Genomic DNA, 27,815 nt, shown 5'->3' with positions numbered 1-27,815 from the left:
TGATTCAATTATACTAAATTATACCCTATTATTTATAATTTCTAAAAAATAAATATAATAAATGAATAAACTTGAATATTGTTTCTGGTCAGGCTGCAGGCGTCTCCTCTGATGAGGCCTCAGTCGCGTTCATCCCAACACTCCTAACCTCATCAGCTGGTCCTTTTATGTTGTCATAGCGACGCAAACCAGCCTCCATAAAAGGGAGGGTGAACCTGCATGCATGCACACGCGTCTCTCTCCGTGTCAGACAAGTCTACATGCAAGTTTGCCTGCAGCGGAAACCAGGAGCGGCGGCAACCAATGTCTCTGGGATCCTCTGATGACAACCGGACCGAGTCTGCCTTCACCTCTAAGCTGACCCCAGCTGCTGACATATGTGTGGGACTGGCCATCCTCTCAGTGGGTATGTGCGCTCGCTCTCTTTCTGTCTGCTCACTTCACACACTGTGCATGATGATTACAGTGGCTATAACATAAAATGTGACATTTAAATATAATTGGGCTACTTTATGTCACTCTGCATCAGCTTTTTTCTTCTTTGGAACACTTTTAATTAACAGACAAAATTCACATTACAAACATTTAATCAAAAAAGTGTCTGCAAATTGTGGGTGTTTTTGTAGGAGAATCCTCGTACAACATTAAGGTTTATTGACCGCTTACACAAAGGACTCAGTCAGCTTATACCAGAGGTCTGCAACCTGCGGCTCGAGAGCCATGTGTGGCTCTTCAGCCCCTCTGCAGCGGCTCCTATAGCTTTGGGGAAAACAAAACACCTCTTATTCAGAGATCAAGGAGATAAAGAAAAGTGTTTTAATATTTGAAATAATTATGTGAAGCCATTACCAACACTTCAGTGAAATGATGTGTACATGAAGAAGTACACGTTTGGAGTCCTTTCCATCTTTGGGTCCACAGGCAGGTTTTGTTCTTTTATTATACATATATATATATATATGCACGTATATATATGTATATGTTTATACTACATATATATATGTTTATACTATATATATATATACGTGTGTATATGTGTATATGTTCAAGCATGAACAACGTACAATCCAAATATTGTTAATTTATTTCCAAGTGGGTTAATTCATTTATTTATATTTGTAGTTCTTTATTATGTTTATATATATAAGTTTATACTACATATAAATGTTTATACTATATATATACATATGTGTATAAATACACACATATATACGCTTGTATATAGGTAAATGTGTATATGTTCAAGCATGAACAACGTACAATCCAAATATTGCTTCATTTATTTTCAAAGCGGGTTAATTCATTAATTTGTATTTCTTTTACTTATATGTTTATATATTTATTCTGTATAAAAACCTTCATACACGTGTTTTTATACTTATCATTGTGTGGGTCTAATCGGTTATGCGGCTCCACAGAAATGCCTGGCTTATCTTGAAGTGTGTTACGTTACGTGTGTGTTGCGTGTGCGCGCATATGTCCACGAGTATTATGGTTCTGCTGTAACGCAGTTGATTTGTCATGATCTGACATGAGGAAGCTTAATAAAAAAAAAAGGAAAATGTATGCAAATGAATTCCATTTTAATGTATTTTTTATTCAAATGTCATCGTATTGCAACAGAAGTAGACTTTTCTTCTTCTTCCCTTCTCTCCATTCTGGATGTTTGATTAATTAGAAAGAAAAAATCATTTTAGTATACTAGTATAATTTTGTATAGTATTTAATATTAGTCCATAGAAAGTAAGGTCAGCAGTGGCAGGCGACCTTTCCTGAGTAATTATGACCAAGCAGCAGCGCAGGATGTTTGGATCGATTTCAAATGGGGGGGGGGGGGGGTGGTCTGTGTGTGGGGGGGTGATAATTAATGAATGTTGTCGGCTGTATGTGGGGGTGAAGATGCCATGCCGTGATGTCCTTCATTGTCTTTATAACCCGCACACAGGAGCTATTCTATGGCGCAAACTATGCAGCCGACACTTCAGGCTTTGAGAAGGGAGAACAAGATTAGCACCATAGAGGGTCTTTATCCAGTGACATGAATGAGATGTATGTATGAGGCGAGTTAATTAAAAAGAAAGACATCCCAGCAAATTTCCTGTCGGCTTTTGCGGCCGTAGCAGCGTTTGCAGCTCGTGTCACCGGGCGACATTCACAGGAAGGGATTTGTTTTACGTCAGGATTATGACAGAAAACGAAAAAAGAGCTGCCCACAAAAAAGTTTCAGAAGAAAAACCCCTCCCGCCTGTGCTCCCTCAGTCGCGTCTGATAGTTTTGCCTGACAGCCCGCACAAACACTGTTACATTGTTGCTGTTCACTGTTGTGGAACATAGAGAACTTCTGCCGGCCAACAAGGTTTTATTTTCTTTGCAAGGAAAAGCTCAATCTTCACAGGAGTGATCCTCGCTAGAGAAAGACCCAGAGCAAAGTGGGCCCTTCACATTTATACCTGAGCAATAGACAAAGAGTCTGCCTTTCCAGGCGGTGTTTTCACACCTCTTTGTCTTCTGTAGTTATCGGGGAGCTGACTCCCTGCGGATGTTGTTGGAAGGTGCAGGTTCAGTCTAGACATCCTAATTATACAATATACAATACACAATACACAATACACATTCTGTGTTAGGAAAAGGGTGATCAGCGGCTGTAGCTCTGAGACGGAGAAACTGAATTTGCCATTGAAACCAAACAGGCAGAATAATAACAGAGATACATACTACAGCTTTAAAGGAGCATCTCAACACGTCTGTGTGTGAAACCCATGAAATATTCTTTTTCCACAGCTTTTATTTTGAAAGAAAAATGAAAAATAAACCTTGTTTTTGGCTTACCTCCCTCAGTTGTGCTCTCCGTCTCGGGCAACGGGCTGGTCCTGGTGATCTGTTACCGCCGGAGGAAGAAGATGGCAGGCTCCGAGCTGCTGTGCGTCAACCTGGCCGTGGTGGACTTCTTCTGCTGCGTCTGCTTCTACCCGCTCTCCATCATGTCCTCCTTCAACCACGCGTGGCTGGGCGCTAACGTCACGTGCGTCTACTACGGCCTGGGCTGCTACATCTTCGGCCTGTGCGGCATGTTCACCATCGCCGCCATCAGCGTCACGCGATACCTGAAGACCTGCAGCAGCTTTTTCTACAGTGAGCACTGTGGAGTTTGAGTTATCCTTAGTCCTAGACAACTTTGGTGAAGCCTTTAATGGGTTTATTTTGTTATAAATAACTGCATTTTTGTTCATTTTTACAGCCTGGCTCGACGGCGTCAACCTCCGCATCATGTGCGGCGTCATCTGGCTGGTCGCCACCTTGTGGTCCAGCTTCCCTCTCTTCGGATGGGGCGATTACGTGCCCGAGCCTTACGGTCTGTCCTGCACCGTGGCCTGGAGGGGTTATCATACGTCGGCAAAGGACGCCTTCTACGTCATCTGCTCCTTCGCCTGCTTCACGCTGGTGCCCGTCCTTCTCATCGTGGTGTCCCAGTGTCAGATCCTCTACAAGGTGTCCCGCTTCTCTGACACGCTGTCCGCCAAAGGCATCAGCAACAACCTGCGGCACACCGAGAAGCGTCTCTCTGTGGTCAGTGAGGTGGTGGGAGTCGGTGTTAGTGTTCTGTCAGATTTACGTTACCGTTGCTAAGTTTGGGGTCACCGATACAATTTCTTTATGTTTTCCATTGAAAGTCACACGTTTTCAGCTGTGCTAACATATTTGCACAAGGGTTTTCAAGGGTTTTCTAATCATCCAATAGCCTTCTAACGCGATTAGCAAACACAATGTACCATTAGAACACTGGAAATGGGCCTCTATACACCTATGTACATATGCCATTAAAGCTCCCATTGCTGAGAACACTGGGTTGTATTGTATTCTCGGGGCTCTGCAAGCGGTCTGAAAAAGCCTGCAATCGTGACGTAAGGATCCGGTCTCCTGAACAGCAGATCCTCCTGCTCCAGGCACTAGTCCGGGCACATCCGGTTGCGTACATTGAACCACAGAAGAAGAAGAAGAATGTCCGCTGTGGAGTTGTTTCACTAGCGATAGTGTCTTCTGACTCTGGGTCAAAGTTGTAAAATGGACTGCAGCTTTTAAACATTGTTAAAACAATGTTTTGATAATGAGTAGCAGTGCATCCACCGTTCCAGAGGGGGGAGCTGCGCTTCTGAGAGCTGGTGTGCTGATTACGTCACTTCCAGGTATTGGCCAATCACAAGACAGTTGGGAAAGCTCTCGTTGGCTAACCAATCACAACACAGCTCTGTCTTCTGGGGGTGAGATGTGGCTGACGAGAGCTTCAGTGAGGAGAGATTTTGATCGGTTGGTTTGCAGCAACTAGGAGGTTTTTGACCATAAAAACAAGTTAATGTATGTAAGTAGACCTCCATAACTAACATATATGTGCAACAGGACCACTCTACGGGAACTTTAATGTTAGATTCATTGGAAAAAAAGTGCTTTTTCTTCAAAAATAAGGACATTTCTAAGTGACCTCAAACTTTTGAACGGCAGTGTACTTTGACATTTTGTATCACATCTTCATCTGTCACTTCCTCTTCCAGATGTTCTTCTGCATCAGCCTGGGTTTTGTGATCGCCTGGGCGCCGTACGCCATCGTCTCCTTCCTCTTCATTTTCCACAAGGGCGACTGGTACATGGCCCCCGAGGGCTTCGTGTTCCCCGCCCTCTTCGCCAAAAGCTCCCACATCTACAACCCGCTCATCTACTTCTACTTCAACAAGACGTTCCAGCGGGAGCTGCGCTGCCTGCACCTGTCCCTCTGCTCCAAGCTGGGGGGAAACCGCGTGGGCATCCACGTCGCCGTCGTCCCTCATCCCACGTTCCCCATTCACATTCAGCTCCATGAGAGGGGCCACGTGAAGAAAAAAAAGCAGGCGCTCAGCCTGACCCAGGACAGGACTCACAGTAAGACCAAGAGAAAGGGCAAAGGTCAGCGCTCCAGTGACCACGGGGTCATGGGCAGGCCGGTGTACACCTGCTGGGGCTCCACGTCCAAGAGCTCGTCCAACGTTATGAACACTAAACCTGGCAAACACTGTCTGCCTGTCTCCATATGAACGCTGCTGCTTATTTACATGGAGAGGGATCTTTGGTTTGAAGGCGACGCTCATGATCCGCTCTGGTCCTGTTCTTATGCTGCTGAAGAATCACAAATGGATGTATAAGTACCTAAAGGGTTACTTGAGTAAGTATCAACATGACTTTGGTAGTCACTTTTTATAAGATTACATAAGTGAAAGTCTTAAAGTATGACATTTACTGTACTTAAAGGTGCCATACACGTTACTACATTCAAATTCAAAATACCGAGGTCTTTTAGGTTTTGTTTTCTGACGTAACTGGCAACCCGTGGTTGCTCGGCAGCTGAGACTCTACTAACTGCAATGATTGGTAGACGGCGGTAGGTGGCGCCACATGCCAAAACATGATTTCAAAACATAAACATGATTTGCAGTCTGCAAAATATTTTTTTTAATGCAAATATTTTGTCTGTACTGTTGTTGTTGGTGAGTTCAGTTTGTTATATGAACATTATTCCTGAGTCTCTGTGACATATTAGGAGGATTTTATGGCCAGCTTTAGATTTATTACATAATGCACCTTTAAGTATCAAAAGTACTTTTCTGATATAAAAGTACTTTTAAAAAAAGTATTTTGTGGGTTCAATTCCTGGCTCTGCTAGTCTGTATGTGTCCTTGAGCAAGACACTTAACACTACAGCGTATGAATGGGTGAAAACTATCATGTTAAGCTGATCAAGACTAGAAAAGTGCTATATAAATACAGACCATAATACCAACTCTTCTTCTTCTGATTTTATTTGGTAGTAACGAGTAACAAAGAAGTTGCACGTCAAAGCCGTCGTGTGGCTATTACGGTAATTTCCGTAGGAAGCCAGCGAATCGGTGTCTTTGTCGCCAAAGAGGGAAAAAGTGGAAAAAAAGTATTATTTTTTTTGCTAGCACGCAATTCAGTTTCAGTTAGTTTTAGTTAACTATAATAACGATGTCTAAATGCCTGATGTCTTGAATGTGTTAAATTCAGTGTGAAACATGCAAACAGGTGGTTTCTTCAGTCCCTTTACTTATTTATACTATGTCATAATAAGTGTTCTGATGCTATTTTATTTTACATTCTGATCAAATGTACCCACATTTCTATATCTGACAAATATTTCAACATTTCTGTGAATACGTTTGGAAAATGTATGTAAAAAAAAATATTTTACTACGACGTGCTACGCTTTCATGTTCATGTTTTTGTGCTCTGAAAATAGCCATAAAACATCCAGATATTTCTATGCAGGCCACGACCTTGTGAAACAAGCACAGCGCTCATGACTCATTTCCTGGTCTTTCGGCGAATAAATTGCTTTATGCGTGTTCAAAAGAGAACAGATCCATTTATCTGTGGCTCCCGCAGCTTACACAACTGAATTGTGCACTCAAGTTGACGCACTCGAGTTTCAACAAAACACGGCAAATGAATAACAATACATGTCAAATGTATTGTTGTTGGTGGGATTAACATCTCGTTGTTCATGTTTGGCACAGCTTAGGTTGGTTTTCCACTACAAAAGTAGTACCTACTCAACGTGGGCGGAGTCATCACTGCACGGCTAAAAGCAGGTACTAAAAAAGTAGCGTAGCATAGTACCTGGTAAAATCAACTTAGTCCAGTCCAGGCAAGGCGAGGCGAGGCTAATCAAGTCCAGGCAAGGCTAGTTGAGGCGAGGCTAGTCAATTCTAGGCTAATCAAGTCTAGACGAGGCTAGTTGAGGCAAGTCGAGGCGAGGCTAGTCATGGCGAGGCTAATAAAGTCTAGACGAGGCTAGTTGAGGCAAGTTGAGGCGAGGCTAGTCATGGCGAGGCTAGTCAAGTCTAGGCGAGGCTAGGCAATTCTAGGCTAATCAAGTCTAGACGAGGCTAGTTGAGGTGAGACTATTCATGGCGAGGCGAGGCTAGTCAAGTCTAGACGAGGCTAGTTGAGGCAAGTCGAGGCGAGACTAGTCATGGCGAGGCGAGGCTAGTCCGGGCAAGGCAAGTCGAGTCAAGGCGAGGCTAATCAAGTCTAGGCGAGGCTAGTTGAGGCTAGTCATGTCAAGGCAAGGCTAGTCCGGGCAAGGCAATTCGAGTCGAGGCGAGGCTAGCCAGTGGCAACACGCCAATAGTGGACAAGCTGGGACAATGCCAGAATGAGTGTGCTAGGGAACGCTAGGTTAACGGTTTCAGGTATAGGGTCTAAATCTGGAAATATTTTATAGAAAGTTTGACTTATGAGACTTTGAGATTGAATTACTCCAAGCACATATTGAGGCAGATTATGGGCTGTTCCCCACTGTTCTAGTGACACAACCCCCCCATAGATCCGTCTCCCTGACAGATCTCAGAGTCTCCAGGGATAGATTTCTGTAAATTAGCCATGCAGTCATGAATAAAGGCTATACTGCATCTCTCCTTATTGGATCAAAAGCAGAGGACACATGTCATAGGTGAATCCTCTTGCAAATGGGGGGAAGGTAACGTTCAGGAGGACATTGTCAACGTAAACCTGAATTAGATCAGTCACAACCTCAAAGAATCACGTTCCCTGAGCACTGTTTGGTGATGCACGGCCACAGTTTGCAGCTAATTTGAGAGCAACAGCCGTGGAGAGGGGGGAGGGGGGGGGGGGCTGCCGCCACATGATTAAGTGCACATCTGTTAGTCATGTTTGTCTAATGCAGTCATGAAAAAAGTACCAGTGAAGGAACAAAGGAGCTCAATGCTACTCAGAGACCCCCCCCCCACACACACATACATACATACATACATACATTTTAAGAAGATTATTGTTGTTATTATGATGATAATTATAATTATAATTTCCTGGATGTAGATGTGTGTACACATGTACTTGACTTTTTGCTCACAAAAAAACCCCTCATTAGTGGACATAATGGGGCAGTTACATGCACACTTACTGTAAAAGGCTGGTCATAGAAATGAGGATTAAAAGATAAAAGAAGAATCACTCTAGTCATGCCTTCATATGACATTATTTTAATTATGACCCTACCGTATAATATATAAGGTTTAATTTCATCCTCCCTTGTGTGTCACAATTTCCTGCAACTGCAAGAATAATTAATAATTAAAACGATACCTATATTTAGATTTTTTTGCAATTTGACTGGACTAAAAAAGCAGCGTGGGTTTGTACAACATTAAATACCACGGAGTTAAATAATAGAACAATTCATTAAACGTTCTAATTAAATGACATTTAAGAGACCTGCAGCCGTGAGAATCTCAGCGTGGCTTTGTTTTCCAGTGCATGCCTGGTGATTATGTAACCTCTCGACAGGCAGCAGCCATCAATGAGCAAAGCTCCTGCTGTTAAAATGGCTTTCATTTACTTGTACAAATAGGGTTCCATTAGCAATTTGCTACAGTGATCAGACGAGGAAAAAAAAAAGAAGCAGTGCTTTACAAAGGAGCATGTCAGCCCCGTGGCTGTCAGAACACATCTTTCACAAAATGGAAAACACAGTCTTGGTAATGAAAAAGCGAGATGAAAATTGTATTTGTAGTGACGGTAATGGACATATCTGTGGGGGGGAAAAGAAGAACTCCTGAATTGGCTCCATGCTGAGGTTTTGTCAACTGCAACGAAGCCATTAACTTTTCCTGCCAGGACAAATTGGAGTTTGTAGTGTGTTGTAGACTGTTTGTCCACTTCCTCAATTTAAAAAATTAATTAAAATTATTCCTTAAAAGGTTTGCTAATGTTTTCAATGGATCCTTGTTCAGGGTGTTGCTGACTATTATTATAGAAAGTTTTAAGTCATTTCAAGATATTTTATTTAAAAAAAATATATATTTTAATAAAGTCAGCTCACTGTCAAAATCGGGTCAAATTGTTAATTTCCTCAATTTCAAAAATTCATTATAATCATTCCTTAAGAGGTTTGCTAAGGTTTTCAATGGATCCTTGTTCAGAGTGATGCTGACTCTAATTATAGAAAGTTTCAAGTCATTTCAAGATACTTCTTTTTGTTGTTGTTGTTGTTGTTGTTTTAAGTCAAACACACTGTGAAAGTGCAAATGGATAATTTTCTCAATTCTCCAGAGTCTCAACAGTGTCAACATAGCTCCACAGTTGTATTGCCCTATCGCTTTATTATTTCTAATTCTGCCATATTAAAATAACTAACTTACACATTTATTACCTTAACCCTTTAACACCTAAGCCTCAAAATGTCCTCTCTTTTTTGCTTATTGTTGCCATAAAAGGGCCAGAAAATGTTCTGTGATCAAGTGATTTTGCCCATGTTTCCACTCTGAACACTTGTGATAGTTATTTACAGTTTGTATTAACAGTTTAGAGTCAGAAACAACAAGAACAACAAAACACTGTAGTTGTACAGGAATGAAAGATGTTTTTCCAATTGAAAATACCTGTAAGAGTCAGGGAAGGAGCTCAGATCTAAGAAGACTGATTGCGACCGAGTTCCATTCTTTGCGCTCTTTGTCACAGTTTTGTATTCATCTTTGTCAAATGTGATCGTATTTACCCGGTGAAATTGCTTTTTCTCTCGTCCCTGTTGTCATGATTCGACTGATGTGTGACAGCAACGACTTTTTCGAAGACTAGAAGAAACTTTTCCTTCTGTTTCCTTTTGTGCTTTTGAACTAATACAAAATACAATGTGGACATTATCATGTATTTGTCCCTTTCAGTCTTGCAAGGTCATCCGTCTCTCTCGTCCGTCCATCCGTCTATCTAATGTATTTTTCAAGCTCAACCCTACAAAGACAAATAGAGCTTCTGTGTGTGCAACTATTCACCTCATATGAACATAAAGGGGTTGGGGGTGTCCTGATGACCCTGTTTGTCACGCTGTCACAGCATCTCACCCTCGTTAGCCTGGAAATGGGGACGTGATCAGAGCAACACACTGTAGGCCCAGGTCAGGCACATAAAAAAAACAAAACCCATTTCCTCTTTTGTGTGCCAGCCTTTGCCTCCATTGTTCTAAAGCTCATTAGCAGCGTTCGGAAGAAGAAGAGGCATCATTCTCCACAGCCGAGCCCTCAAAGTCGGACGCAAACTTTCTTCTCCACTGATCCCCTCAGAGTGAAACTTCGCCCAAACCCGACGACACGAAACCACACAGCGCGGGGGCGGCAGGGGTCAAAGCCAAGGGCCGACTCAACCCAGGGGGAGACCTCGGCATGGACGCTGCAGATTGTGGGATTACGAGGAGAGGAAGCTACGATGATTCTCTGCGTCCTGTAAGTATTGATCGGACATCCGATGGCACAGGAGTATGAGTCAGTGTGAGATCACAGGTTTTTTTAATTGATGCAGGCAAAAGAATCTGACACACACACACACACGGAGACACACAATCACTTAAGATTGTGTAAAAAATCTTAATAAAAGTGACCTGCAGGCACTCTAATGATGGTGTGTTCACACTGTAAAGTGTGACGGTGACTGCAGGTAATGCGGTGTTTTTTGCAGCAAGCTTTTGAGTTTAAGCAAAGAGTCGAGTCGAGTCAATTTAATTTCTGCAGCGAGGGAAAAACTCCACGAAAGCCGCCTGAATGTGTTTAATGAAACTATGAAAGCTTCTCCTACAGAGAAATACCACTTCCTTTCAGCAATATATCGCCAGCAGGGAGATAAAAGGATCGCATTGGCTCATGATTTAATATAAAGAAGGCTTCGGGAGGTTTGTTTTGTTGTCAAGTATTTCTTTTCACTTTGAATAGTAGTTGTTTTTGTGTGGATTTGTTCACACACAGAAACATCAAGGTTCAAATTAAAATCCCCAAAGGCCTCTTCATCACAGAAAACTCTGTATGATCTCATAATTGAACAATAATGCGACTGTACATACACACACACACACACGGGTTGGATCAATACCTCCCGGTGCACACAGGATTTAGCGCAGCTGCTGTTAGACCTAAGCCCTTTTCTGATTCAATACTATGGCTTTAGTCATATCTCACAGCCTTGTTGCTTAGCAGCAGCATAATCGTTAAGGGAGAGTTTAATATGTGCTCATTTCAGGGTGAACACAATTTCTCTAATTCTAATTCTACTTTGGTAGCTAAGGAGAGACCTTTTTAACCTTTCTATTACCAATTATTATTTGTCATTGAAAACTAAAAGGACCCTCATTCATCTACTGATGCGGCTTTTGCACAGATTCTGAGATTCACCAAAGTTTTCTCATCGAGATTTTAGAAAGAAGCGCTTCCATGCAATGCTCAAGGGCACATTTGACCTCTGAAAGGATCCTTTGCAGGTTAGATTCATCACAATCATGAATCAGACTAGGCCTTAATAGCACACTGTACAAATGGAGCTCTTGGAAAAGGCCTCAGTGCCAGTGTTTTCATTGGTGAAGACCGATTCACACAATCAAAATGCTTCTTGTACATTGAATGCAATGGCGTCTAAAGTTTACGTTTCTCTTCCATCAGCCACCAGGGGGCCCCAAAGCTGCATTATCTGAGGAGAATTAAAATGATCTGTCTTTACCTGTAGCTGTCTCATGTGATTATTAAATACATTATATATGCTGAAAAAAATGACATGTAGGATAGGAATAAAAAAAAAAAGAAACCGGCAAGCAGCATTGTGCTGCCGGTCCACCAGGCGGCGCTGTGCCCTTTTGAGCGGATCGTCAATGTGTGGCAAAGTTACAGGCCACTTCCTGTTTCGTGGCGAATGGCCAATGCGAGCTAAATTCAAAATGACTGACTTCTGTTTGGGTCAAGGTCAGTTTTTCTTTGTCTTAGTCTGAGGAGACATGTTTCCACTAGGTTTTGTTGAATTTGGTGCAACTTAACACCGAGTTTTCAGGAGGTTTGTTTGTTATTTGTCCTGCTAGCTAGCTTAGCTAGCTTCGGATGAATGTTCGTTAGCTTGCTAGCAGCTTTAAGCGTTTGCTTCGTCACATTTGAATATCTGACTCCGAGTCCTCACAGCAATGTTTCCCAGACCTAATAACTGAACTTTAAGCAACTGTTTACAGAAAGTTCTCTAAAAGTTCTGAATAAGAATGGAAAAAAGTTTTGTTCAGCACATTGATATCTACTAGTGTACTGGATACCAGACATTTTTACTGCACAGTTTTAGAGCAATGTCAAGCTAAAATTCCCATTTTGGCACATTTTAATCGTAAAAACTATCAAATTTGAGATGTAATAAAAACAAAGGTTTTCATAATTTCTGGATAATACTGGCTAGGTTGTGTTCAGGATGTCCATGACTACTTGCATATTGAAAATCAGACATTGTTACTGTACAGTTTTAGAGATATTTAAAGGTAAAAGTCTCATATTGGCTCTTTTTAATTAAATTTAATTTAAGAAACTATCAACAAAAAAAACAACGTATAGGGGTAACCTCATTTTATTATCACAGTAGAGACAAGCAGAGTAACACAATAATATTACACAACATTTCAATATCATCAAATGTTCTCAAAAGACTTGAAAGAGTCTGTTATTAGCGGACCCAGTCCCAGCACCATCGGTTTCCCTTCTTTGACAAATGCTCAGAAGAGGACTGGTTTAAGCACATGTGACAGATGACTAGAAAATGCCTAAAAAAAAGGCCCTTTATATCCAGTATGAAGATATATTCTGTCCTTTGTTGTCTTGCAGCACTTCAAGCACTTGGCTCAGAGACGACGCTCTGCCCCATCGCTGGTCTTTGGGAAAGCGCTGGGGATGCCATGGTCTCCTATCAGGTGTGTGTACATTGTTATTTTTGACTATTTTCCCCTCCACCAAACATGTGTCTGTTTTCTGCCTTGTGCTTTATTCGTGTCCTGCAGCAGATTAAGTGATATTACAATTTTCCACTGACGAGTTGTCAAGTGTTTTCCCCTGAAGCACTTCACATTTTCTCAAGTGTTCTCGAGATTCCAAAAAGTGTGACGCAACTGGTGCTTGCAAGGTTTTGGTTTACTTATTGCGAAATCAATCCGCTTCCTAGCAACGTATTCGTTATTTATTTTTAACAATGCCTGCAACATATTCCCATAAATACATACAGTATGTGTAAAATAAAAAAAATGTGCAATACAAATGGATACATACCAAATCCAAAAATAATGATGCATAATATTATATACAGTCTATGCTTGAGGACTCTGTTAGAGTGATGTCGGATCATTATACACCTTCTACCAATCATCTTGTCCAGATGAACTAGATGAACTAGCGAGGTTCACATTATAAGTCATCTCCAGGTGCCTCCCCCACATGGAGTAGATCAATTATTTCTAGGAAAAGCATGAAAGGGTCCCAGATGTCAGGAAAAACTGATTATTTCCCTTTATATGTGACCTTTTTTCCCATGGGCTGAGTTGTAGATAACTTGTTATTTCTGTAAAGTGAATCCCTACAATCAGCGCAATATGAAGAATTTAATTATTTCAAGTTCCACATCAAACGTTTACGTCATAGAAGGTGGAAAAAGAAGGATTTAAGAAGACAACATTTCAGTAAAGCAAAGTGGAAAAAACAAACAAACAAAACAACTCTTTCCTTTCATAACTACAGGCTCATTTTGTTTGCAGTCGGGGTGACGAGGTCAACCACACTTATATTTCCTCTCTGAGGTTGTCTCGAAGGGTAACAAACAAGGTATTGGCAAAGACTGAACACAAAGCTCCACGCATTGGATGCTAGTTTCTCTAAAATTACTTCTACTTCTACGATGATGATCAGGCTTTGTGGAAAAATACAAGAAAAATGGTCATTCGCAGGATGCCTTTCAGTGGAAATATAAAGGTTAAATAAAGTTGAGTCCTTCATATGTTTATACGTTTTATTTTATCTAAAGTACACCTCGAGTAACGTTATGTTTTTAATATTCAGTGCTTAACAAATGAGCACATAAATATTGTAGGAATCTTTCAAAAATATTTGAGCCAGCTCACTGGGCTTCTTCTCTGAGAAGTGAATGCAAATAATTTCCCATTACTGATTAATTTGTTGATTAACTACTTGATTAGTTGTCCATAAAAATGCAGGACATGTGCGTAAAATGTGCTTCCCAGTCCTCTCGGGCTGCAGCTACCATCTAGTTTGATAATTTGTCAATTGCTGAAACGATTCATTGACTCATTGAAACCTGCTCAGGTTCAACATATACAGCCGAGCAGCGTTAGGTTAGACTGTTACCAAGTTGTCCAGCAGAGGGCGTAAAAATAGCAACAGTGATATTATGATGTGCGATGTCTTCTTCATTTTTATTAGGAAAGTTTATTTACAATTACTGATTAGACTTGTATATATCATTTCAGACTTTACATTTCTAGCAATAAGAAATAATTCAAACTGCATTTAGATCATTATTGAACAGTACAACGTCCAAATAACTATTGTGTTATATATGGTCTCTGTTATTCATGTTGTTGGCACTTAGGCAGGGTGGAAGGGATTCAGTGGTCTCCTCAAGAACGTTATTCGACAAACAAAATGTCAGTCGGATAGAAGGATCAGCAATAATACAAAAAATGGTCTGCGTTTTTGTGGCAGTGCAGTTGAGAGACTGAGCCACTGCTACAACACTGTAACATGATTCGCGATATAACCCTCTTTAATTAAATAATAATACTTATAATTATCAGAAGTTCTCATGGTAACTGTCAGTATTGGCTGATTTGTACATTTGTATCATGATCATGATAATTTCCTATTCTAATCACAGCTTTTATCTTTTTTTCTCTCCACTGTTGCCAAGGAAAGGAAAGGAAATCGTCTTTATTGTTATTATAGAAGCGAAATTTCCCAATGAAATTTCGAGGTCAGAGGGAGGGTTGGTCAGAGCCGTTCTAGCAATAAGAAATAATTCAAACTGCATTTAGATCATTATTGAACAGTACAACGTCCAAATAACTATTGTGTTATATATGGTCTCTGTTATTCATGTTGTTGGCACTTAGGCAGGGTGGAAGGGATTCAGTGGTCTCCTCAAGAACGTTATTCGACAAACAAAATGTCAGTCGGATAGAAGGATCAGCAATAATACAAAAAATGGTCTGCGTTTTTGTGGCAGTGCAGTTGAGAGACTGAGCCACTGCTACAAAACTGTAACATGATTCGCGATATAACCCTCTTTAATTAAATAATAATACTTATAATTATCAGAAGTTCTCATGGTAACTGTCAGTATTGGCTGATTTGTACATTTGTATCATGATCATGATAATTTCCTATTCTAATCACAGCTTTTATCTTTTTTTCTCTCCACTGTTGCCAAGGAAAGGAAAGGAAATCGTCTTTATTGTTATTATAGAAGCGAAATTTCCCAATGAAATTTCGAGGTCAGAGGGAGGGTTGGTCAGAGCCGTTGCGACGGAGCTCAACACCGCAAGGGACCAAACTAACTCAATGTTCAATTACTTGCTCATTGTGTTCCTGTCCCGCCTAATAATTGCAAGGGTCTTGCCCTCACAATGTAAAGTGCCTTTAACAATAGTTATAAACGGTAAAAGACGCCTACAGATAATCACATTCTCCTCTGCACCGCCTCCCTTTTCTCAGGTTTAACCCTTTAAACCTTTGAGAGTTGTTAGCGTGGTAGTGGCTACATGCGTAGAGACCACCAGAGTACGTAATGGGCAAGTCCATCAAAGCAACGATGTGAAATGTCAGACAAACCCCACTGTCACACTTAACACCTACGGGGCTTTTCCTTGAGTGGGTGTATGACTCATGAGCGTTAGTTTCGATGTAGTGGGACCACTGTAGGTGCAGAGAGTGAGAGTCATTTTATCTTCTCTACAAGTTCAGACAGAGCATGGAGCTAATCTTAGCCATTCCCTAACTTTGTGTCCCAGTCCTTGAATCACAACACCCATGAACCTTCTCCGTGGTCTTCCTCTTTCCTCGGCAGCTCCATCTTCAACATCCTTGTCCAGTATAATCACTATCCCTCCTCTGCACATGACCACACCATCTCAACCTTTTTTTTTTTTTACATATTTTATTTTTGTTTTGTGAGAGCATAATTATACAGAGCTTACTTTCACTCAGGAAAAAGTACAATAGCATTTCCGCCGCTCACAATTGAATTATTATTTTTATTTTTTTTTTCCTTTTAAGAAACAAAATAAAAGTCAGATTAGATCACATTTGAGAACTTTGAACAAATCCGGAAAGATAAGACGTACAAAAAAGAGCAAAAAATAAAATAAAAATGTGTACCAGGGAGTACCTTGAAATAAAATAAACAATACAAACTAGTCATTAATCCAAATAAAACATTCAGAAATAAAGCATAAAAACAACATTACAGGGTCAACCATTCAGTACTTCTGTCTGTTCAAGACATCTAACCCATTTGGCCCACAGCTTAATAAATATGTTTTTCTTAAATCGAAGGGAGAAGGTAATCTGTTCCATGAGGTAAATGTCATTTACTATACCCACCCACTCCTTTATCGTGGGGCCTCTCTTACATCTTATATCTCCTGTCCATCATCCTGTCCTTCATACACAAACTGACAAATGGCAGCTTGACTTTTTCCCAGTTGTTTTTTATTTACTGTGTGAATTTTGTGTCATCTTGAAAAGGTCATACATGCCACAGGGAAAGTACCTGTGCTGTCACATTTGAATTTCAGCCCCGAGCCCACAGGCAGTGGGAAGACATAATTTGACCAAAACTGGTTTCATTATCATTTGGAACCAACAACACCTGCTATTTGTCTCATTTACACCTTGACATTAGAGACAAACAACATCAACACATCTTGAAAAACCGTAGAAATATGGATTTTGACATGAATTGTGATATTCTATAAATACAGTAAATAAAATGAAGATAAATATCAAGTCTATAATTACACCACTCTTTTTAAAGAGATAGTCATACGCAGATCATTTTATCGTCAAAAGTATTTTAGGCAGGAGACTGTAGAAGATCCACTGAGATGATTTTTCTCCAATAAAGCAAAGGGAGAGAAAACAAACCCATCAATGTGGAATTATTAAGGACAAAGAGTCACAGAGATTAAAGAAAGACACGTAAACCTACATTTAATAAAACAAAAGTCAGTTAATACCAGCTTGATATTATACACAGACCTGACATTTTTCCTTCAGATTAAAGCTTCATGTCAGGCTCATTTGGATTTTAGTTATGATCATTTTAGGATCATAATGAAAGCTATTGATTAAAGCTGATCGTATTGGCTATTTTCAGAACCGGTCGCGGCTTATGACAGGAGCTCTGTTGGCTGTTTGCAGTGTCATTGCAGATGTTGTTTACCAACCTTGATTCGTTATCTACTTAAAAAAAAAAACTCATGACATAATTACATAACTTTTTGATGTGGATTACTGTCATCTCGCGACCCCTCAGATTTTCCATTTTGAAACCCTGTGGATTCATCTAGAGCAGCAGTGATTCCCACCAAGACGAGTTAAAGCATGAACTTGACGTAACACAACAGCATAGTTTAGAATTTCATGTTTTTATTATATACTAGATTAGTTTGGGCTCAGGCAGTTCAGTGAGCGATAATCTGAATTTCCATTGCTTTGAGCCAAGAGTAAGTTATGCTCTCTCAAGTCTTCGGTAACACGTTAATTGCGAGCAAATGTCTTTGAATGTTAGTTTGAAATTTGGAATTATCGATGTGTCACCGACAAAGCAGTCCCCTGAATATCAATATAGTTCTTAAACATCTTTAACATCGCGCTAATCATGCTTTCGTAATGCAAAATGTGTGCAGGGTATTAAAAAGGAAGTAGCTATTCATCTGGGAAACGGCTGGGGGAATTTGCTATGGAACTATTGCTATTGTTATGATGCTGCAGTTCGTTGCCACAAAGTCACACAGGAAGTAAAAATAAAGCCACTCCCTGGTTGCAAAGAGGTCAATTTGAATGGCAGTCTAATTCTTCTACTTGAATTATAATGACAGTAAAAAAAACTTTCCTATGGAGTTAATGGTTTCAGCTCTTGAAAGGGGAATAGATGATAAAGCACAGCACTCATGAGTGGACACAGTGCAGCTGTTTTTGTTAAAAAGGAGTAAAAGCATTGAGTAAAAAACAGTGTAAAATGATAAGTTGCATCCACAACAGCTTTGTTTTTGCACCTTGTATACAAGATTGTAACATCATAATAGGAAGTTCTATTTTCCACAAAACAGTTTGGCTAAAATTAAATCAAAATGATCCCTTTCATGTATCAGACAAATAATATAATCACCACAAAATGGACTGCAGGATGTCCAACCGCTGTCCCCCCCCCCCACCACCCACCCGTCACACTCCTTCTTTTGTGTGTCCTCTCGCTCAGGGAGGAGGCGTCCTGCTGGCCGTCCGTGGAGCAGAGTCCGTTCGTCTTCGGCCTCACCGGTGAAAACGGCGAGCTGCTGCTGGACGAGTGTGTTCAGGTCACCGATCACGCAAAGACCCGCGAGAGACACCTCTTCCTCTTCAGCGACGCCATCGTTTTTGCCAAACTTAAGTAAGTATCGTGGATTTTTAATCTGCAGAATACTGAGAATAAGTGGAGATTATCAGTTATTTCCATGAAGGGGCAAACAGTTGCCACAGGGAAACTCTTGAACCAGACCAGGCAACACTAACTGAAACCTGTCTGCTGAAAATGACACACATTTGTATTATTGGCACGGTTGAGCGAAAGAGGAAGTAGAAGTAAAATGTGTATTTTTGAACTGCAGCCTGTGTGTATGGGAATTTTCCAAGGGAATCTCCCTTCTCACTGTACATGTGTATGTACCTGTTTAGTCTCTGACTTTAAATAACAGGACGAAAGTCTGGTGCTTCCCTTTGAGTAGGGTCACATGAGGGGGAAAATCAAACGGTTTTCTCTAAGAAAAAGACGCTATTTCGACACTTCAGCTGTCGTTTTGCTGCCGTCGAAACAGACATGGGCGTGAGATCTCTGAATCAATGTTAAAATCATCATCGTCATACTAACAGACAACTTACCTGTTTCTAAAATGAACATATTCTGTTGTTTCTGTGCGATGGAAACCGCATTCTTTAGGTTTTACCCAACACAATTGCATAAATGCAATTACTGTAAACACGTTTTCAGCAGCTGTTTATCAAAGACGGTGGATGTTTGAAATATGACTTTTCAGTGGGAGTAGAGCCACACTCATCTGTGTACCACAACCTGCCCACTGTTCCAGTAGACGACACAACCAGAGTTACCATACCATACAGTAAAATCACTCTTTTTATAGCTTATATACGAGTTCTGTCATCACCAGACACGAGTCTCTAATGTCTGGTGCTGCAAAGAGTCAAAATGAGTCATACTTTATACATTAAAGTGCAGTTTACTCATCATGTATGGATTTCTATAATGACTTCTGTTGCTGTAGTCCTTTTAGGTGCTTTTTTTCTGTTATGAAACAGTTAGTGTGATGCTTGTCACTGCATGGACTCTATCAGGATGTGCATGAGCATCTCAACGGTTTGTAACGCCCTGGGTTTGCCCCCAAAAATTCAGCAGCTCAACAACCAGTCCAACCCCCAAAAGGCAAAAAAAAATTTTTTAAACCAATAAAACCACAATAAAAAAGTAACAAAAGACATACAACAAACTACACACCCACCTCTCTCATTCTGTATTTAAAGCTAAGAAGTTTAAAGACAAGGGAGAAGACTAACAACAACAACAACACCTCTTAATCACATCCTCACACTATATGACTGTTATTTGTTCTTTCCAATCGATAAGGGCTAAAGATACATCAGTGTCGGTGGGGCGGGAAAGTTTATGTTTAGAGTTGCTCATGGTGTTGTGTTACGCACACAAATACTGAATTTTGTTGCATTTGACTATTGTCAAATCCTTAATGAGTTGAGCATTGAAATTGCGTTGCATATATACGTTTTAATCATCTGTATTCAGAATAAAAGTCGGTATTGTCATGTGCAGAAATTGATCTCGGACAAAGAACCCTGGTTTTTAATCCTCAACAAAGGGCAGAATAAGACCCGATTATTTAAAGGACAAATGCCGTTTGTCTGTGTTTCTTTTCTGCAGATCGACTGCCAGCTATCGTTTGAAGCACCGAGTGAACCTCGAGGACATCTGGCTCTATGGGTTTGAAGATGATGCAGAGGAAGAAGAGGGAACAATCGGGGACGTTGACCTGAGGGTCACCGTTGTTTTCGTCTGGCCTCTCTCGTTTTGTTTCGTGTGTTTTCGGTGAGCTGACGCACAAACATCTTTCTTATCTCAAAATCAAAATTCAACCTTTATATTTTTTCTCATATTTATATATATACATGTATATATGTGTATATGTGTTTATATACATATACATACATACATACATACATGTGTAAATATGTATATGTATATACATGTATATGTATGTATATGTGTCTATATGTGTACATATATATATATATATATATATATATATATATATATATATATATATATATATACACACACATATACATATATATATGTATGTATTTATGAGATGAGATTTCATCATTTAGATTTTTGGGTAAAGTTTACTACAAAAAAATGAATGCACCACCCGGAAGGTTGTCATTATTATGTATGGCAACGCACTTTGTTCCACTTTATACACACAATTTTGTTCCAGTGTGCAAATAAATGGACACGAGTAAGAGCATGTGCAGCCTCGACTCTAAAATTTTCTGTATCTGGATGTTAGAGACTCTCATTACCACATGATTGAAGTAAAAATAGTAACCAGTTCCCAGTCTGTGTTTATTCACACCATGGTTTCCATGGGTTTTGACCAGAAATAACCTTAACTCGTTGTGTTTATGCTAAGCTAAGCTGAACTGGACTCTGTAAACTTTCAAACAAGCGATTGTAAGGAACAGGTGTATTTCTTAAAGACATTTCCCGTAAAACGCTTAAAGTAACAGGAGAGCACACGCCGTGGCTTTCTGCCTGTTGTTGTTGTCGTTTACGTCATCGGTGAAACCTGAGCAATCACAAATGTCGTTAATGGTCATGAGGTCTATGGCCTCAATGGAGAAAAAAAGGGGGAAGCAGCAAAAAGAAAGTTGTCCATCTACTGCATCACAAGACACAAGGTTGCAAAAAAAGGAAGTGTTTCTGGCCTGAACTGGGCATCATGTGACAGGACTGACATCAGTCGACTTTTCCAAGAAATAATGGCTTTTACAATAAAGTCAAGCACAGGAGAAACGTAGTGTCATCGTTGTCTAGACAGATAAATTGTTAGGAAAGGTAAAAAAAATGGCATTTAAGTCACTTAATTGGCATTCACTTATGACTGTCAGTGAGTGTCAGTTATTCATCTTCACATTCATTGAAACCCACGTTTCTTGTCACAAAGGCAAATTGTGTGTCTCTTTCTATCCCGCTCTTTTATTCCAAGAAGACGAGGAACTCGACGGTTAGCTTTGACTTGTTTAGTCTGGAAATGAGACAGAATCTTCTGATTCATTGTTAGACTCTGGCAATGATTCACCGTGTAAAAGTTTCACTGAGCAAGCGTCGATCGCGAGCTGTCTTCACCGACCGCCTGCTCACATGTTGACGCCGCTGCCACCTGTGCAGCCGTGCGGTGCCGCGCGTGTTGTTAATGAGGTCAAAAGTTGCAAAGAAAGGTTAAACTCTGCATACAGGTGTGTGAACGACGTGTAGGCACATGTGTTTGTTCCGTCCTCATGTTTCCACTGATGCACACGAAGCCGCAGCAGACCTGGGTTAAAGGAGGAAGTGGAAGGTGACTGGTCGGGGGCCCGCCGTGACGCTGCTTCCTGTTCCCATGACTGAGTTTCAGTTTCCACCAGAGTTGTTAAAAGAGGCCCTGGGCTTCACACTCGTCTCAGTCCTCCCACTGTATCGCCGGGCGTGTTTGATTCTCTGTGTGGAATAGTAACTCACACCATGCTGTTATTTCGCCCACAGCTCGCCTGAGGTTAAAGAACGCTGGTTAGATACTCTTCACAGGTACGAATCTGCATTCATTACTTCATTTGTTACATTTTTGTGGGGTTTATAACAAAACAATAGCATCCTCAAAGACGATGAAAAAAAAATGTGTATGCTGAAAAACATTCTTATTTTCTCGTCACAGAAAAATAAAAGACGCAAACGCGAGAGCTGGCTGTGCCTTTTCACCGCCAGACGTCCTCATGAAGGTGTTGAGTGGCAGCATTGCAGTACGTGTCTTAAAGTCCCTCTCAGCCACCTTTAGAGAACCACACTATTGATTAGAAGTGAAGAGATCTCACTCATGGTTGCCTCTTTTTCACTATGTTCCAGACTAAAACTCTAACAGGAGGTGGCATGGAGCAAGTCATTGAGTTCCCACTCGATGTAAGTAAAAACCCTCTCATCGTATGAGCTGAATGTAAGGGTTTTTAAAGGTGAATGCATTATAATCAATGATGTTACTTTGATAAAGATTATGCAGCTATAAGCTGTGTTTATAATATATATGTGTGTGTGTGTGTGTGTGTGTATATGTATGTGTATATATATATATATATGTATGTGTGTGTATATATATATATATGTGTATATGTATATGTGTATATATATATATATGTATATGTGTATATATATATGTGTATATATATATGTGTATATATATGTGTATATATACATATATATATATATGTATATATACACACACACGCACGCACATGTAGTTGATTGTCAGCTGCTGTTAGGTCTGGTTATATAAGCTCTTCCATGTTGTGACAGTAGGCATGAAGTGTGTGTGTGTGTGTGTGTGTGTGTGTGTGTGTGTGTGTGTGTGTGTGTGTGTGTGTGTGTGTGTGTGTGTGTGTGTGTGTGTGTGTGTGTGTGTGTGTGTGTGTGTGTGTGTGTGTGTGTGTGTGTGTGTGTGTGTGTGTGTGTGTGTGTGTGTGTGTGTGTGTGTGTGTGTGTCACCAAAGTAACCCTTGTTTCCTTGGCAGACTCATAACCTCCATGTCCTTTTTTTTTGGTTTCCAGGGCGACGCAAAGTTAGCTGCTCTTTCGAAAGAGTTGAATAATGAAGAGGAGAGGCTGACACATCCCACTGGTGAGTGGCAATTAGCAATTTGAACGACAGCTCTGTCACTGGGAGGTTCGAGATGTCTGTGCCATGTGCAGAGATGAGCGAGAGAGGCACAGAGAAAGGAAACTTAACTACTGATAAGACTGAGCAAGTGAAGAAAGCGTTGTTTCAGAGAAGAAACAACGTTGTTTTAAAAACGGTTTCAAAATAAAGTAATAACGAATGTTTTATTTTGTTGTCTGCATTAGGAAAAAGGTGGAATCAAGTGCTGAGGAGCTTCAGAAAGAGCAAAGCAAGTCGAACAGAAGCAGACACAAAGACTCAGTTGTTTGGTCAGCCCCTCTGCAAGATCTGCCCAGACGAATGCTCACTTCCCAAACCAGTCACAGTGAGTTGCCTTTCAGCCAATTTAATTGACTTTCTTCTCAGTTTAGGCAGCACTTTGCAACTCTTATGTGCATAAATGAGAAGACACACACCTGCTTGTAGCTCACATTTGTCGTTTGACACTGAGTTCTAAGAAACTCTTCAAACAGGAAACACACACACACACACACACACATGGCCTGTTTTAGTCTTAACTATGAAAACCTCTCACCTCCTCTCACCAGGAGATGCTGGTGTTGCTGAGGAAGAGGGCACCGACCATGGAGGGCGTGTTTCGAAAGCCGTGCAACAACAAGAACATGAAGGACGTCAGAGAGCAGCTGAACAGCGGCGCCGAGGTGGACCTGGAGGGCCAGCCTGTGGTTCTGCTCATCGGGCTTCTCAAAGTACGTTCTCTCTCTTACCTGTGCTGTGTGATCACGTTGGAACACTGTGGTTCATATCAACATTAGTGACACTGATAATGAGCGTGACGTGTCATCTGACCTTGGTCACCACAAGTGCCACATCCACACTACTAGAGTACAGCATACTGTCACTACACAGTGTGTTTTATGACCACTATACCTTTTAAAAGGTATAGAGGTTGTCCATTCACAATTTTACTTTAAAAAACAATGTGCATTAACAGTGAAATATCCTTACAAGTACCAAAAAGTGAGCAACAGTACTCTACTTCATGCATTGTATAGCATGGATTATCATTAGTGATGCTCCAAAATCAAAGAGAAATTATATTTATGCTCATTTTCTTGTACATGAAGTCAAATTTATAACATAAAGGCATCTTTAAAGTTTTGGTTAACTTGCGTATGAATATTACTCATCCATCTCATTCCATCACTTGTTTTATTTAACCTTTATCTATACAAGTGATCTCAAAGATCTGCACGTTTGGTCTTTAAATAGCCTCTGAATAAAAGAGAATGAGAGTCACTGCTTCTTCTTTTTTAAACCTATTTCAGTGCAGACTGAGAGGATTTAACTGTCTGAAATTGTATGTCTCTGAGGTAAATGTGCAGAAGTCCAAAGATGGATTTGTAGATGAAGTTATATCGGTGCAGACTGAGAGGATGACGGGAAGGATACATGTAAATGAACCCTAACCCTAACCCTTATAACAGTCCATGTAAAGAGTTGCCTTGATCAGCTGTTTTTAAAGGAGAAACAAAAGTTTAATTCCTCTTTTTAATAATGCCTAATAATGGCCGTATATATGTAAGTATCTCTGCCTCACCGTCGTCCTTATCTTGTCACATTATAGAGTTTCCTGAAGGAACTTCCCGGCAGCCTGCTTGTGTCCGAGCTCTATGATAAGTGGATCGCAGCTCTGGGCAACGAGGACACAGAGCAGAGAGCTCTGGAAATCAAAAAGTAAGTCATCAATGGCTGCTAAAGAGATTCAATTTTCCTGTATCTGTCACAATCCATTGGTATATTCATGACTGTTCTGTGGTCACAATTCAATAGATTTTGGAGTCAGCGACTGAGCATAAACTACTTCTCTTTTTAAAATGTCTCCTGTTTCAAAAAAGGAAGAAAAAAAGAGCGCCAAACTAATCATCTTGTTCTCTTTTTTCTTCCTTCCTTCCTCTTTTTTTTTTCTTCCTACTTACCAACCAGGGTGGTAGACAAGCTCCCGGTGCACAACAAGCTCCTCCTCCAGCATCTCGCCTGCGTCCTCCATCACGTCCTCGAGAGCGCCGACGTCAACAAGATGGACGCCTACAACCTGGCGGTGTGCATCGCCCCCACGCTGCTGCAGCTGGACGACTCTCCGCTGGATGAGCAGAAGGACAAGATGATGAAGGTGAGGAGGAGGAGGAGGAGGAGGTGTTGTTTGATCACTTAGAAGCTTTTGCGGTTCACAGTGCAGGAAAACCTCAGAACGGTTTCACAAGTGAGATGATTCTAGTGTGTGTGTTAGTTCAGTCAGACAGTGAGGCAACTGTTAATTGTTGTTAATTTGTCCTTGTATTTTATTTTATTTTATTTTATTTTATCAACTCATTTTCTGTTGCTGGTTTCGCTGCAGGTCACAGAGCTGACGCAGGTCCTGATCGAGCACTGTGAGATACTTGGAGAGAATATCCCCAACCTGCTGGATACTGATGAAGGTACATTTACACAGTATTGTAATATTGGCATGAGGAGAGGGCATGAAACTTCCTCATACACCACCGTGCAAAAGTTTGAGGTCACATATATAAAAGTCACACTTTTATTCATCAAAAGAGTTGCAAAATGAATAGAAAATATAGTCAAGACATTGACAAGATTAGAAATAATGATTGCACATAGGGTTTTCAAGGGTTTTCTAATCATCCGATAGCCTTCTAACGCGATTAGCAAACACAATGTACCATTAGAACACTGGAAATGGGCCTCTATACACCTATGTACATATTCCATTAAAAACCAGGCGTTTGCAGCTAGAATAGTCGTTTACCACATTAACAATGTAAAGAGTGTATTTCTGATTCATTTAATGTTGGATTCGTTGGGAAATAAGGACATTTCTAAGGGACCCCAAACTGTTTTCCACCTGCCTTTACCTAAACCTCTGAGGACCTTCCTCATATCATGTTCCACCTACCAACAGGAAGTCTGTGTGACGTATACATGAATAGGTCTTCTAATCTGTTCCTCCTCCCCCTGTAGACTCTGTGTCCTCCCAGCATCATGACTCTGCGTACGACAGCACTGACCCCGATGGCGATGGAGAAGCAGGAGAAGGTCCCACTCCTACCCGTGGAGAATGTGGCTCCGCGTCTTCTCTCTGCACCACCGCCACCACCGCTTCATGGGCGTCCGATCCCTCCTTCAGATCAAAGCTGCCGTACAGCCGCCGCTGCTCTGAGCCCATCATCCTAATCTCGCCTGATCTCGAGGGTCTGCACGGCGGCCACGCCAGGAGCCACGAGGACTTCTCCATGGAGAGGAGGTACTTTGAGGAGCAGCCACTGAAGAAGCAGATCTCTAATGACTCCTTCCTGCTCCAAGGACGAGCGCGACCCAGGTCTGTCCTGTCCTATCCAAAACTGAGCAGCTGCTTGGCCATGGAGACGCTGCCCTACACGACAGGTCATCGGATCAAAGACTGCTCGTGCTCTTCACTGGAGAGCACTGCCTCAAACCAATCTGAGGGCTCAGTGTTCACCAGCTCCCCTTTGGGGTCACCGGCCTGCCCCAGGAGAGCCAACAACACAAAGCAGCCTTCAGTGGCTGCAAAGTCTCAACAGGACATTACCAGACCGGTTACGGACGAGAAGAGACACTCACAGTCCATGAGAGTGGCCAGTAAAGTTCGCATGAGGACCAGGAGCTTAGGAGCCTTCAGTAGGAGCAGCATGAAGAGAGACTCGCAGAAGGAAAACTCCTTCCCTTGTGAAACGCTCCAGGAGGACTCTCAGAGTGAAGCGGACACGCCCACCGAGCTTCTGCCCACGACAAGACCTCTGTCGGCCATCGAGGTGTTCAAGCAGGTGGACAGCAGGCTGCCCTGCAGGCCTCCCTCTTATGAGCATGCGGTGCAGAACGCGGGACTCCCCCCGCAGTACGGGTCGATGACTGTCCAAGACGCCATAGTGAGGAGGTCCCGTCCGTCCTCGGTGAATTACGACCTGCATCCCACCTGTCCAGTCACTCAGTGCATTGACAGTTTCCCTCAGAACAAGAGCGTTCCTTTCCGCCAGAGAGCCATGTCTGAGTCGGTGTGCAGAGGTCGTCAGGAGGTCCTGTCACGGAGATGCAGTCAGCCCGTGTTTGAGGAATTCTCTTACGCTAAGGAGTCTTATGTTTGAAGAACTGTATCCAGGGTAGTTCAGCTCACCGTGGCGCGGTTTGGAACGGTACTTCCACCTTGTTGGTACTTAAATTGCGTAGCATTGGGTTAGACAAAAGGCAACACTGGAGGACATCCAGTATTCTGTGATCTTTCTTTCTTTCTTTCTTTCGGCTGTTTAGACGAGCTTTGTTTTCGAGGCGGCCTCCCTAAACGATCCACGTAAACGACAATTCTAGCTCCTCACAGCATGTGCTTGGTACCACGAAGGAAAGGATTCCAAATATATGGATCTTTTCCACAGATCACAGAATCAAGCGAACCTGCAGATTGCCTTCGTCTGTGTTTTTATTCTGTCCTGGCCACTTCACATGGACATTAGCGAGGTTAGCGAGGCGGACTTTCTAACCTATAGAAACCTTACTGAGCGACGCCTGTGTCAATATGTGTATATAAATGTGTGTTTATTAATTTTTCACTGTGAATGAATGTGCCGCCGCTGTGGTTGCACTGTCCAAGTAGTACTGTTTAGAGTACACATGTTAAAACGACGTGTTGTTATCCTGATAGATATTTGGTCTGTCACAATGAAGCTATGAA

The 27,815-nt window shown here is 41.4% G+C and overlaps 2 protein-coding genes across 2 annotated transcripts; both read left to right on the top strand.

The window, feature by feature from the left end:
* Positions 1–303: 303 nt before the first annotated feature.
* Positions 304–5,063, top strand: opn8c (opsin 8, group member c; the record flags this gene model as incomplete). Its single annotated transcript, XM_083898592.1, has 4 exons — positions 304–406; positions 2,839–3,132; positions 3,239–3,567; positions 4,548–5,063. The coding sequence occupies 4 exons, from the start codon at positions 304–306 to the stop codon at positions 5,061–5,063; spliced, it is 1,242 nt and encodes a 413-aa protein (XP_083754718.1).
* Positions 5,064–10,223: 5,160 nt separating this feature from the next.
* On the top strand, positions 10,224–27,449 carry tagapb (T cell activation RhoGTPase activating protein b; the record flags this gene model as incomplete). Its single annotated transcript, XM_083898591.1, has 14 exons — positions 10,224–10,283; positions 12,675–12,760; positions 18,334–18,504; positions 20,062–20,226; positions 21,946–21,987; positions 22,115–22,199; positions 22,303–22,356; positions 22,999–23,068; positions 23,293–23,432; positions 23,656–23,817; positions 24,696–24,805; positions 25,055–25,241; positions 25,467–25,548; positions 26,093–27,449. 14 exons carry the CDS (start codon positions 10,224–10,226, stop codon positions 27,232–27,234), a joined length of 2,556 nt encoding a protein of 851 aa, XP_083754717.1. The 3' UTR covers positions 27,235–27,449.
* Positions 27,450–27,815: the final 366 nt, after the last annotated feature.

This window comes from Microchirus variegatus (assembly GCF_963457635.1).
Source record: "Microchirus variegatus genome assembly, chromosome: 12".
Taxonomy (NCBI): Eukaryota; Metazoa; Chordata; class Actinopteri; order Pleuronectiformes; family Soleidae; genus Microchirus; species Microchirus variegatus.
The sequence above is the reverse complement of the archived record's forward strand: the minus strand, read 5'-3'. Positions and strand labels throughout refer to the sequence as shown.